We start from the raw sequence: 14747 nt of genomic DNA on the forward strand, positions 1-14747 counted from the left end.
TTGGAATGGCAAGCCAGATAAAATTAAAATGGCCTATTTATATAGTGAATATGAATTCGGAGGGCAGAAATTATTAAATATTAAAGAATTAATCCTCTCACTAAAGGCATCAGTCATACCAAAGTTATACTTAAATCCAAACTGGTTTTCTAGTAAATTGGTACGAATGTCTCATCCTATCTTCAAGAAGGGCCTTTTTCCCTTTTTTCAGATTACACCTGCCCACTTTCAGTTGTTTGAAAAGGAAATAATCTCCAAAATATCTTTATTTTTAAACAAGCCTTAAAAAGTTGGTTGCAATTTCAGTTTAACCCACCTGAAAAGACAGAACAAACAATACAACAAATATTGTGGTTAAATTCAAATATAGTAATTGATAAAAAAACTGTATTTTTCAAAGACATTTAAAAAAAAGGTATAATTTTAGTGAATGATATTATAAATAGGACTGGTGGAGTGATGTCACACATGCAACTAACACAGCCATATGGAAATGTCTGCTCTACCCAAAATTACAACCAATTAATTGCAGCATTACCACAAAAATGGAAGAGGCAAGTAGAAGTGGAAAAAAGTAAGGAACTTGTATGTCGGCCCTGTATTAAAGAACATAAATGGTTAAAGAAAAGTGTGATAAATAAAAACATATACCAATTTCATTTAAGGACCAAAAAACTGACAGCTGTGCCATATAAATTGCAAAATAGTTGGGAAGAGATTTTCGACGTACCCATTCCATGGCATATGGTTTATGAATTGATACGCAAAACAACGGCGGATTCAAAACTTCGAATTTTTCAATTTAAATTACTATACAAAATTCTTGCAACTAATAGAATGTTATATATATGGGGGATACAATCTTCCCAGCTCTGCAGATTCTGCTGTGAGGAGGCAGAGTCATTAGATCATTTATTTTGGTATTGTCCATATGTAGCTCGTTTTTGGTCACAGGTCCAGGAATGGCTGAAGAATTGCAACATTTGCCTAGAACTAACGCTGCAGATAGCAATACTGGGTGATTTGAAAAGCCACAGTCAATCAATCAATAATATAATAATTATTTTAGCAAAAATGTTTATTTTTAATTTACAATCTGTAGAAGCTATGAGAATAGAAAGGTTCAATTGTTTTGTGAAGCATCACAGCACAGTTGAAAAATATATGGCAAATAGAAATCCGAAATGGATGATGTTGAGAGATAGATGGGAGGGGTTGAATGGAGCTGAAGGGTGGGACTAATAACAGGATAAACAATGTAAAACATACGGGGTCTGTAAAATGTATATAGGTTCAGAACTTTTGTGAAATAGCACAGTTACAAATAGAAATCAAACTGGATGGACATCCGAAATAGAGGAAGGACTAAAAACAAACAAAAAAGAACTATTGTAAAATAGACTGTGTCTGTAAAATGTGTATCAGATGAATAAATTGAAGGTAAAAGCCGAAGTGTTTATTAGTTTACTCCAATTGGGGGATTGGTGGTAGGGTTTGCGGGGAATAATAATAAAGGTATATTCTTAAAAAAAGTATGTATGTTTATATAGGTATGTGTATGTATATATGTGTATATGTATGCATGCGTGTATGGATATATATATTTACACAAAAAATATATGGGGGATTGGAAATGATGCAGACAATTATATTGATGGAAGCAATATTCTTTCCGCAATATTAAGCTGATCCACCCCTTTTTTTTAATTCCTCACTGTTCCATGGAAAAATAAATACAATATGAAAGGGAATTGTAATTAGTCTATTTATATGTTTCTTACTTTCTGTGGGTTCAGTCAGTAGAAGGACTATTTACTGCCTTCCTTTGATGTGCTGCTGTGTCGTATCAATGTAACCCTCATAATCCCTTGCTCTTAAATTTGCAATTTTCTTCCAGGAAACTGTAACCTAGTCTACGCCATTATCCGCAAACGCAACTTGTTCCATCAGTTGGCCAACCTGCCGTCCGACCCTTCCTCCATCCAGACGGCCTTGCTGAGGAAGAGAAAGTCACCGGATGCCATCACCGGCATCTCCCGTACCAGCTCCCAGGAGACGGTGTCCATGGAGGGTTCCCGTCCGGCCGTCCCCGCCGAGCCAGGAACGCTGAAGACCAGCCTGGTCGCTATACCAGGTACACCACCGATCTATAACTATAACAACTTATATACGGTGCCTTCGGAAAGTATTCAGACCCCTTGACTTTATCCACATTTTGTTAGGTTACAGCCTTATTCTAAAATTGATTAAATCCTTTTTTTTCTCACCAATTTACACACAATACCCCATAATAAAAAAGAAAAAAACGTATTTATCAATTTTTGCAAATTTATAAAAAATTCAAATGAAATATTACATTTACATAAGTATTCAGACCCTTTACTCAGTACTTAGTTGAAACACCTTTGGCAGCGATTACAGCCTCGAGTCTTCTTGGGTATGACTCTACAAGCTTGGTACACCTGTATTTGGGGAGTTTCTCCCATTCTTCTCTGTAGATCCTCTCAAGCTTTATTTTTATTTTATTATTCTTTTTTTATTTCACCTTTATTTAATCAGGTAGGCCAGTTGAGAACAAGTTCTCATTTACAACTGCGACCTGGCCAAGATAAAGCAAAGCCTCTTTCAGGTTGAATGGGGAGCATTGCTGCACAGCTATTTTCAGGTCTCTCCAAAGATGTTAGATCGGGTTCAAGTCCGGACTGTGGCTGGGCCACTCAAGGACATTCAGAGACTTGTCCCAAAGCCACTCCTGCGTTGTCTTGGCTGCTTAGCGTCATTGTCCTGTTGGAAGGTGAACCTTCACCCCAGTCTGAGGTCCTAAGCGCTCTGGAGCAGGTTTTCATCAAGTATCTCTCCGTTCATCTTTGCCTCGATCCTGACTAGTCTCCTAGATCCTGCCGCTGGAAAACATCCCCACAGCATGAAGCTGCCACCACCATGCTTCACCGTAGGGATGGTGCCAGGTTTCCACCAGATGTGATGCTTGGTATTCAGGCCAAAGAGTTCAATCTTGGTTTCATCAGATCAGAGCATCTTGTTTCTCATGGTCTGAGAGTCTTTTGGTGTCTTTTGGCAAACGCCAAGCGGGCTGTCGTGTGCCGTTTACTGAGGAGTGGCTTCCGTCTGGCCACTCTACCATAAAGACCTAATTAGTGTAGTGCTGCAGAGATGGTTGTCGATCTGGAAGCTTCTCCCATCTCCACAGAGGAACTCTAGAGCTCTGTCAGAGTGACCATTGGGTTCTTAGTCACCTCCCTGATCAGGCCCTTTCTCCCTCGATTGCTCAGTTTGGCTGGGTGGCCAGCTCTAGGAAGAGTCTTTGGTGGTTCCAAACTTCTTCCATTTAAGAATGATGGAGGCCACTGTGTTCTTGGGGACCTTCAATGCTGTAGAAATGTGTTGGTACCCTTCCCCAGATCTGTGCCTCGACACAATCCAGTCTCTGGAACTCTACTGACAATTCCTTCGACCTCATGGCTTGATATTTGCTCTGACATGCACTGTCAACTGTGGGACCTTATATAGACAAGTGTGTGCCTTTCCAAATCATGTCAAATCAATTGAATTTTACACAGGTGGACTCCAATCAAGTTGTAGGAACATCTCAAGGATGATCAATGGAAACAGGATACAGCTGAGTGTAAGGGGTGCGTAACTGGTGGCAGTGAAGTCAGACACAGGAGAGCAGAACTGGGTAATAACCGGAGCAGTTTAATTAACAAAACCAACGGCATCCAGAAATACAAAAGTATGGATACTAAACCCGTCGCGCACCAGTCAAAATGTGCACAAGCACTTACAACAAACAATTTCACACACAGACATGGGGGGAACAGAGGGTTAAATACACGACAAGTAATGAGGGAAATGTAAACCAGGTGTGTGGGAAAACAAGACAAAACAAATGGAAAATGAAAGGTGGATCGGCGATGGCTAGAAGACCGATGACGTCAACCGCCGAACGCCGCCCGAACAAGGAGAGGAACCGACTTCAGTGGAAGTCTTGACACTGAGCTCAATTCCGAGTCTCATAGCAAAGGGTCTGAATACTTATGTAAATAATGTATTTCTGTTTTATTTTATTTCTTTAATGATTTTTTTTTACCCCTTTTTCTCCCCAATGTCATGGTATCCAATTGGTAGTTACAGTCTTGTCCCATTGCTGCAACTCTCGTACGGACTCGGGAGAGGCGAAGGTCGAGAGCCGTGCGTCCTCCGAAACACAACCCAGCCAAGCCGCACTGCTACTTGACACAATGCCCGCTTAACCCGGAAGCCAGCCACACCAATGTGTCGGAGGAAACACCGTACACCTGGCGACCGTGTCAGCGTGCCCACCACAGGAGTCTCTAGTGCGCGATGGGACAAGAACACCCCTGCCGGCCAAACCCTCCCCTAACCCGGATGACGCTGGGACAATTGTGCGCAGCCCCATGGGTCTCCCGGTTGCGGCCGGCTGCGACAGAGCCTGCACTCGAACCAGGATCTCTAGTAACACAGCTAGCACTGTGATGCAGTGCGCCACTCAGGAGGCCTTTTTTTCCCTTCTTTTGCTTTGTCATAATGGGGTATTGTGTGTAGGAAATTGCTTTATTTAATAAATTTTAGAATAAGGCTGTAACGTAACAAAATGTGGGAAAAGTCAAGGGGTCTGAATACTTTCGAAGGCACTGTAAGTATAACCAGGGATTTTTGCCATAGAAACACTTTTTTCATTACACTTAAGTCCATATTGTAAAAAATATATATACAGTACCAGTCAAAAGTTTGGACACACCTACTCATTCAACTAGTTTTCTTTATTTTTACTATTTTCTACATTGTAGAATAATAGTGAAGACATCAAAAGAATGAAATAACACATGGAATCAGGTAGTAACCAAAAAAGTGTTAAACAAATCAAAATAGATTTTAGATGATTCAAAGTAGCCACCCTTTGCCTTGATGACAGCTTTAAACACTCTTGGCATTCTCTCAACCAGCTTCACCTGGAATGCTTTTCCAACAGTCTTGAAGGAGTTCCCACATATGCTGAGCACTTGACAGCTTTTCCTTCCTCTGCGGTCCAACTCATCCCAAAGCATCTCAATTGGGTTGAGGTTGGGTGATTGTGGAGGCCAGGTCATCTGATGCAGCACTCCATCACTCTCCTTCTTGGTCAAATAGCTCTTACACAGCCTGGAGGTGTGTTGTGTCATTGTCCTGTTGAAAAAACAAATAATAGTCCCACTAAGCAAACGAGATGGGATAGCGTATCACTGCAGAATGCTGTGCTAGCCATGCTGGTTAAATGTTCCTTGAATTCTAAATAAATCACAGACAGTGTCACCAGCAAAGCACCCCCACACCATTACACCTCCTCCTCCATGCTTCACGGTGGGAACCACACATGCGGAGATCATCCGTTCACCTACTCTACGGGATCGTTGTCCCAATACCGAGACGGTTGTTGCTAACGTGTGCTAATGTGATTAGAATGACGTTGTAAGTAACAGCAAACTTTCCAGGATATAGGCATGTTTTGTATAGGCAGAAAGCTTAAATTCTTGTTAACCTCTTACATCTAGATGTTCCGCTTGCGGAACACCGCTTCAATATCCAATGATAGGGCGTGGCGCGAATTACAAACTCCTCAAAAATCCAAAATCTTCCATTTTTCAAACATATGACTATTTTACACCATTTTAAAGACAAGACTCTCCTTTATCTAACCACATTGTCCGATTTCAAAAAGGCTTTACAACGAAAGCAAAACATTAGATTATGTCAGGAGAGTACCCAGCCAGAAATAATCAGACCATTTTTCAAGCTAGCATATAATGTCACAAAAACCAAAACCCCAGCTAAATGCAGCACTAACCTTTGATGATCTTCATCAGATGACACTCCTAGGACATTATGTTATACAATACATGCATGTTTTGTTCAATCAAGTTCATATTTATATCAAAAAACAGCTTTTTACATTAGCATGTGACGTTCAGAACTAGCATTCCCACCGAAACTTCCGGTGAATTTACTAAATTACTCACGATAAACGTTCACAAAAAACATAACAATTATTTTAAGAATTATAGATACAGAACTCCTTTATGCAATCGCTATGTCCGATTTTAAAATAGCTTTTCGGTGAAAGCACATTTTGCAATATTCTGAGTAGATAGCCCGGCCATCATGGCTAGCTATTTTGACACCCACCAATTTTGGTACTCACCAAACTCAGATTTACTATAAGAAAAATTGGATTACCTTTGCTGTTCTTCGTCAGAATGCACTCCCAGGACTTCTACTTCAATAACAAATGTTGGTTTGGTTCCAAATAATCCATAGTTATATCCAAATAGCGGCGTTTTGTTGTGCGTTCAAGACACTATCCGAAGGGTAACGAATGGTGACGCGCCCGGCGCGTTTCGTGACAAAAAAATTCAAAATATTCCATTACTGTACTTCGAAGCAGTAAAAAAGCGATAATATTCCGACCGGGAGTCGTTGTTTTCGTTCAAAGACTGAAAATGAAAACATAGAGTCGTCTCGTGCACGCGCACGCCAGTCTCATTGTTCTCAGATCGACCACTTACCAAATGCGCTACTGTTTTTCAGCCATGGCCTGCAAAGTCATCATTCAACATTCTGGCGCCTTCTAAGAGCCAATGGGAGCGTTAGAAAATGTCACGTTACAGCAGAGATCCCCTGTTTTGGATAGAGATGATCAAGAAGGCCAAGAAATGGTCAGAGAGGGCGCTTCCTGTTTAGAATCTTCTCAGGTTTTGGCCTGCCAAATGAGTTCTGTTATACTCACAGACACCATTCAAACAGTTTTAGAAACTTTGGAGTGTTTTCTATCCAAAGCTAATAATTATATGCATATTCTAGTTTCTGGGCAGGAGTAATAATCAGATTAAGTCGGTTACGTTTTTTATCCGGCCGTGAAAATACTGCCCTCTATCCATAACAAGTTAAACAAAAGAAACAAACGACAAAACAGTCCCATAAGGTGCACAGACTATACAGGAAATAACCACCTACAAAACACAAGTGAAACAAACCTCAACTAAATATGGCCTCCAATTAGAGACAACGACAACCAGCTGCCTCTAATTGGAGGTCCTACCAAAAACCCAACATAGAAATAGAAAACATAGAACCTAAACCAAAAACACCAAAACAAACATCCCCTGCCACGCCCTGACCAAACTACAATGACAAATAACCCCTTTTACTGGTCAGGACGTGACAGGCCTAGTGAAAGCCCAGACCTCAATCCAATTGAGAATCTGTGGTATGACTTAAAGATTGCTGTACACCAGCAGGAACCCATCCAACTTGAAGGAGCTGGAGCAGTTTTGCCTTGAAGAATGGCCAAAAATCCCAGTGTCTAGATGTGCCAAGCTTATAGAGACATATCCCAAGAGACTTGCAGCTGTAATTGCTGGAAAATATGGCTCTACAAAGTATTGACTCTGGGTGTGAATAGTTATGCACGCTCAAGTTTTCATTTTTTTTTGTCTTATTTCTTGTTTGTTTCACAAGAAAAAATATTTTGCATCTTCAAAGTGGTAGGCATGTTGTGTAAATCAAATGATACAAACTGCAAAAAATCTATTTTAATTCCAGGTTGTAAGGCAACAAAATAGGACAAATGTTAAAGGGGTGAATACTTTCACAAGGCACTGTATATACAGTTTTAGAATATAAAAATAAAAGCTAGAAAGTCATGGCAATAGAAAATTCTACAAACAATGGATTTAACAGTATATTGATTTTGTTATTAAGTTTGAGCAAAATAACACAGCGTTATCCATGGCAAAATGCATAGAATTTCAGGAATTTATATTTAAAACGTAACTCCATGGCAAAGAGTTTAGAATTGCAGCAAATTAACTTTAAAACTGCAACATTTTCTCTCAGCTCCATTGCAGAATATGTAAGTCCCTGGAAATTATCTTTAAAACCAACATTTCCTCTCAGCTCCATGGCAGAATATGTAGAATCACTGGAAATTAGCTTTAAAATTGCAAAATTTTCTCCCAGCGCCATGGTAAAATGTGTAGAATTGCAAATATATATCTCGGTTCCATGGACAAATACTGAGAATTGCAGGAAATTGGCTTAAAAATACTAAAATTGCCCAAAAATATATTGTTTTACATACCAAGATGGAGGCCTCTGAAATTCAGCCATGCTGACCGTGCCCATTGCCACGCTCACCACCTAAGCCCATTTTTGATCCAGAAAAAACCCTGTATGACCACCTATATATAACTGCTATCTGAACACTACTTGTATTCTATACCAGGAACACAACCTATAACTACTATCTGAACACTACTTGTATTCTATACCAGGAACACAACCTATAACTACTATCTGAACACTACTTGTATTCTATACCAGGTACACAACCTATAACAACTATCTGAACACTACTTGTATTCTATACCAGGTACACAACCTATAACTACTATCTGAACACTACTTGTATTCTATACCAGGTACACAACCTATAACAACTATCTGAACACTACTTGTATTCTATACCAGGTACACAACCTGCAGTCCCTGGTTCGAATCCAGTCTGCATCACATCCGGCCGTGATTGGAAGTCCCATAGGGCGGTGCACAATTGGCCCAGCATCGTCCGGGTTTGGCCGGGGTAGGCCGTCATTGTAAATAAGAATTTGTTCTGAACTGACTTGCCTAGTTAAGCAAAAGGTAAAATAAAATAAAAATATATATTTTTTAATCTGATCACTACCAGGATTCTATACCAGATACACAACCTATCTATAACTACTATCTGATCACTACCAGGTACAATAATTACTGTATCTATAACTACTATCTGATCACTTGTAACGGCTGTCTGGAAGAGGGAACCAAGGTGCAGCAGAGGATGTGTTCATCATTAGAATTTTAATTCAAAAAAGCAAGAGAACACTACAAAATGAACAAAAACGACAGCAAACAGTCCTGTTAGGAAAATACTCTAAACAGAAACAATTACCCACAAAACCCAAAGGAAAAACATGCTCCTTATGTGTGACTCCCAATCAGCAGCAACGAGCTTCAGCTGTGCCTGATTGGGAGCCACACACATGGCCCAAAACAAAGAAATACCAAAACATAGAAAAAGGAACATAGAATGCCCACCCAATGTAACACCCTGGCCTAACCAAAATAAAGAACAAAAAACCCCTCTCTATGGCCAGGGTATTACATCACTACCAGGTACAATAACTACTGTATCTATAACTACTATCTGATCACTACCAGATACACAACTTATCTATAACTACTATCTGAACACTACCAGGTACAATAACTATTGTATCTATAACTACTATCTGATCACTACCAGGTACAATAACTATTGTATCTATAACTACTATCTGAACACTACCAGGTACAATAACTACTGTATCTATAACTACTATCTGAACACTACCAGGTACAATAACTATTGTATCTATAACTACTATCTGAACACTACCAGGTACAATAACTACTGTATCTATAACTATTATCTGAACACTACCAGGTACAATAACTACTGTATCTATAACTATTATCTGATCACTACCAGGATTCTATACCAGGTACACAACTGCACCTCCCCCATATGGACTCTCTCAACACAACTGTTATCATCCAGTGGTGTGTCATAATTTTGTATGAACTGACATATAGCTTCTCTGTCCTTCAGGACAACAAAGGAAATAAGCCACTGTCTTTATTGTGCTATCTCTGTCACGTTCGGAACACCTTTGTACTGTGTAGATTGTTTTACTGTGAAATCAAATCAATCCCTGTCTGCAGCCATTGACAAACTGACTGAGAAGTCTCAGGTGTCAGAGGATGGCACCATGATCTCTGTGCTGAAGATGGAGCATTCACACGCGTCACACCACACACCCCAGGCTGACCACACACCCCAGGCTGACCACACACCCCAGGCTGTCCACAGCTCCATTGTAGGGGCCAGCGACACAGAGTCTGTTTCTGGAAGGGACAATGAGGTAAGTGTGTGTGTGTGTGTGTGTGTGTGTGTGTGTGTGTGTGTGTGTGTGTGTGTGTGTGTGTGTGTGTATGTGTGTATGTGTGTGTGTGTGTGTGTGTGTGTGTGTGTGTGTGTGTGTGTGTGTGTGTGTGTGTGTGTGTGTGTGTGTGTGTGTGTGTGTGTGTGTGTGTGTGTGTGTGTGTGTGTGTGTGTGTGTGTGTGTGTGTGTGTGTGTATATATATATGAACACATGGGTACGTGCGATCTTGTGTGTGTATCAGTCATCAGTGTTCTATGTTCTCAGGATGTTTTCTACACTGAGACAGAGATGGAGAGAAGGCGCATGTCAAGCACATCATCCACCATCTCCTGTACCTCTCAATCTCACTGGTCCCCTACACCAGACTGGGTGAGTAGGTATCAATGTCACTGGTCCCCTACACCAGACTGGGTGAGTAGGTATCAATCTCACTGGTCCCCTACACCAGACTGGGTGAGTAGGTATCAATCTCACTGGTCCCCTACACCAGACTGGGTGAGTAGGTATCAATGTCACTGGTCCCCTACACCAGACTGGGTGAGTAGGTATCAATCTCACTGGTCCCTACACCAGACTGGGTGAGTAGGTATCAATCTCACTGGTCCCTACACCAGACTGGGTGAGTAGGTATCAATGTCACTGGTCCCTTACACCAGACTGGGTGAGTAGGTATCAATGTCACTGGTCCCCTACACCAGACTGGGTGAGTAGGTATCAATCTCACTGGTCCCTACACTTGACTGGGTGAGTAGGTATCAATCTCACTGGTCCCCTACAGCAGGCTGGGTGAGTAGGTATCAATCTCACTGGTCCCTACACCAGACTGGGTGAGTTGGTATCAATCTCACTGGTCCCCTACAGCAGGCTGGGTAAGTAGGTATCAATCTCACTGGTCCCCTACAGCAGGCTGGGTGAGTAGGTATCAATCTCACTGGTCCCCTACACCAGACTGGGTGAGTAGGTATCAATCTCACTGGTCCCCTACACCAGACTGGGTGAGTAGGTATCAATCTCACTGGTCCCTACATCAGACTGGGTGAGTAGGTATCAATCTCACTGGTCCCCTACACCAGACTGGGTGAGTAGGTATCAATCTCACTGGTCCCCTACACCAGACTGGGTGAGTAGGTATCAATCTCACTGGTCCCTACATCAGACTGGGTGAGTAGGTATCAATCTCACTGGTCCCCTACACCAGACTGGGTGAGTAGGTATCAATGTCACTGGTCCCCTACACCAGACTGGGTGAGTAGGTATCAATGTCACTGGTCCCCTACACCAGACTGGGTGAGTAGGTATCAATCTCACTGGTCCCCTACACCAGACTGGGTGAGTAGGTATCAATCTCACTGGTCCCCTACACTTGCCTGGGTGAGTAGGTATCAATCTCACTGGTCCCCTACAGCAGGCTGGGTGAGTAGGTATCAATCTCACTGGTCCCTACACCAGACTGGGTGAATTGGTATCAATCTCACTGGTCCCCTACAGCAGGCTGGGTAAGTAGGTATCAATGTCACTGGTCCCCTACCAGACTGGGTGAGTAGGTATCAATGTCACTGGTCCCCTACAGCAGGCTGGGTGAGTAGTTTTAATAGTAATATGATAATATCGTCATTTAGAAGACAATTTTATTCAAGGCCACTTAAAGAACTGTCAACATGGACAGTGACACATGTATTCAGTAAGTGGCCCATGTGGGACTCAAACCCACAACCCTGGTGTTGCCATGGCCACACTCTAACCCACAACCCTGGTGTTGCCATGGCCACACTCTAACCCACAACCCTGGTGTTGCCATGGCCACACTCTAACCCACATCCCTGGTGTTGCCATGGCCACACTCTAACCCACAACCCTGTTGTTGCCATGGCCACACTCTAACCCACAACCCTGGTGTTGCCATGGCCACACTCTAACCCACAACCCTGGTGTTGCCATGGCCACACTCTAACCCACAACCCTGGTGTTGCCATCGCGACACTCTAACCCACAACCCTGGTGTTGCCGTGGCCACACTCTAAGCCACAACCCTGGTGTTGCCATGGCCACACTCTAACCCACATCCCTGGTGTTGCCATGGCCGCACTCTAACCCACAACCCTGGTGTTGCCATCGCGACACTCTAACCCACAACCCTGGTGTTGCCGTGGCCACACTCTAACCCACAACCCTGGTGTTGCCATGGCCACACTCTAACCCACATCCCTGTTGTTGCCATGGCCACACTCTAACCCACAACCCTGGTGTTGCCATGGCCACACTCTAACCCACAACCCTGGTGTTGCCATGGCCACACTCTAACCCACAACCCTGGTGTTGCCATGGCCACACTCTAACCCACATCCCTGGTGTTGCCATGGCCATACTCTAACCCACAACCCTGGTGTTGCCGTGGCCACACTCTAACCCACAACCCTGGTGTTGCCATGGCCACACTCTAACCCACAACTCTGGTGTTGCCGTGGCCACACTCTAACCCACAACTCTGGTGTTGCCATGGCCACACTCTAACCCACAACTCTGGTGTTGCCATGGCCACACTCTAACCCACAACCCTGGTGTTGCCATGGCCACTCTCTAACCCACAACCCTGGTGTTGCCATCGCGACACTCTAACCCACAACCCTGGTGTTGCCATCGCGACACTCTAACCCACAACCCTGGTGTTGCCATGGCCACACTCTAACCCACAACCCTGGTGTTGCCATGGCCACACTCTAACCCACAACCCTGGTGTTGCCATGGCCACACTCTAACCCACAACCCTGGTGTTGCCATGGCCACACTCTAACCCACAGATCCATTCTAGATAGAACCCTCTGCAAAGGGTTTTACCCAGCACCAAAAATGGTTCCCTTATGAGGACAAACTGAAGAACCCTGTATGGGTCTACTTAGCACCTTTTGTTCTAAGAGTGTAACGTGTCCCTTCCTTCTCCCTCAGGTCCTCTCCTGGAAGTGTAAGCTCCCCCTACAGACCATAATGCGTCTGCTGCAGGTGCTGGTCCCGCAGGTTGAGAAGATCTGTATTGACAAGTAAGTCAAACATCACTGGTCATATTGGTCATCAAAGGTTTACTTCTATGAAGTGTCAGTAGATGCTGTGAAGTTATATTATTATATATAGTGTAAGTTATATTATTATATATATTATAAGTTATATTATTATATATTTTCTAGCTTGGCTCCCAACCCCCCCATACAACACACACCATCCATTTTGGAAGAAACACTTTAATGACTGATGATATTTAAATATCTGTTTTTATGTATGTGGAGCCAAAGAGAAATTTGCACCTTACGTGGACAATAAGGTTTTCCTGATTCTAATTGTAACAAGATATTTTCCCTCTCTCTCAGAGGTTTGACAGACGAGTCTGAGATCCTGAAGTTCCTCCAGCATGGTACCCTGGTGGGCCTCCTGCCCGTCCCCCATCCCATCCTCATCCGGAAGTACCAGGCCAACGCTGGCACGGCCATGTGGTTCCGCACTTACATGTGGGGAGTGGTCTACCTGCGGTGAGTAGGGCATGATGGGAGCTGTAGTCCTATGGTATTTCACTCATTTTCATGATTCATGTGGGGTTTAATCTGTGCACTTCTTTCTTCTGGGATGTGTTCATTTGGCAACAAACAGAAGAAAATGAATTAAGGACTTCCTGGACTTGTCCAATAAGAAGCACTTGTTTTCGTTTCTCCATTGGAAAACATTTTTCAAATGTTTCAATGCTTTCTATCTTCCTCTTCCTCTAAGATGAAATAGTCTTCCAATGTTTTCCAATGCATTTAACATTTTAAACCTTTATTTGTCTTCACAGCAACGTGGACCCGCCCATCTGGTACGACACGGACGTACGTCTCTTTGAGATCCAGAAGATGTAGATAACAGGAAAGAGATGTTGACTGAAGATGGGACTACTTCCTGTCTTGTTCCTGACCCTTCCTCCTACTGGCACTCTCTCCCTTGAACCTCACCTACCTTCAACTTGCCTCATCATCATCATGCTTGCCCCTCACACCTTCTCTTTGAGTTTCCCCAGGTTGTGCAAACGTAATGTGGACAATATTGAGAAAGGGGGGATAGCTAGCACCTACTCCAAAAGCAGGAGGTTGAGCTGTACAGGGTTCAAATTGCAGGGGGCTAAGAGGGGCTGGGCACCCTTTTTACAAATCAGGACCCCATATAAGAATTGAAATATCTATGTGAAGCCATACCAGAAGTGTCAAAGACAAACAATGGGCACCCACAAGGGTCAATGTGTAATTCAAACCCCTAGAGTTGGATGAGGATAGGATTGGACTATTATCTACACTGTGTATCTGTAAGTACACCCTGAAACCTCAAGACTACAGAATGTCTGTCAAAGCACTGAGACATTAGAGTGTTAGCAAGCAAACTGTCTTTCTGTCTCCCCTTCCTAATCATGGACTCCATGTTAAAGCTCTGTGTGAAAACGCTGCTTTGATGGAGAGAGTATGGGAGACATTGGTTATGACCACTTTATTATGACCTTTATGAATAAGACATTATATAAATGTATACATGTTTATAAATTATTATACATTTGTAGGAATTCCAATGCTTCTAAATGCAGAAATGTTTACTGTTGCTTATTCATGAAATGTATTATAAAGTGTCAAAATTACGCTTTTAGATAGCAGCCTAAAATATTATTGGATGGCATTGCTATTTCACATGAATTGTAC

At 42.6% G+C, this 14747-nt stretch overlaps 1 protein-coding gene across 1 annotated transcript in view; it reads left to right on the top strand.

Annotated features, from left to right (window-relative positions):
* The window catches only part of LOC106606387 (protein HID1), a 106592-nt gene extending 91894 nt beyond the window's left edge, over positions 1 to 14698 (top strand). Inside the window, exons 14-19 of the mRNA XM_045715702.1 lie at positions 1898 to 2134; positions 9820 to 10019; positions 10306 to 10410; positions 12985 to 13076; positions 13401 to 13559; positions 13859 to 14698. Of these exons, the coding sequence (XP_045571658.1) occupies positions 1898 to 2134; positions 9820 to 10019; positions 10306 to 10410; positions 12985 to 13076; positions 13401 to 13559; positions 13859 to 13922 (857 nt within the window). The 3' untranslated portion in view covers positions 13923 to 14698. The remainder of the gene's footprint in view (positions 1 to 1897; positions 2135 to 9819; positions 10020 to 10305; positions 10411 to 12984; positions 13077 to 13400; positions 13560 to 13858) is intronic.
* Positions 14699 to 14747: the final 49 nt, after the last annotated feature.

The sequence above is a fragment of the Salmo salar genome, chromosome ssa03 (genome assembly GCF_905237065.1).
Source record: "Salmo salar chromosome ssa03, Ssal_v3.1, whole genome shotgun sequence".
Lineage (NCBI taxonomy): Eukaryota > Metazoa > Chordata > Actinopteri > Salmoniformes > Salmonidae > Salmo > Salmo salar.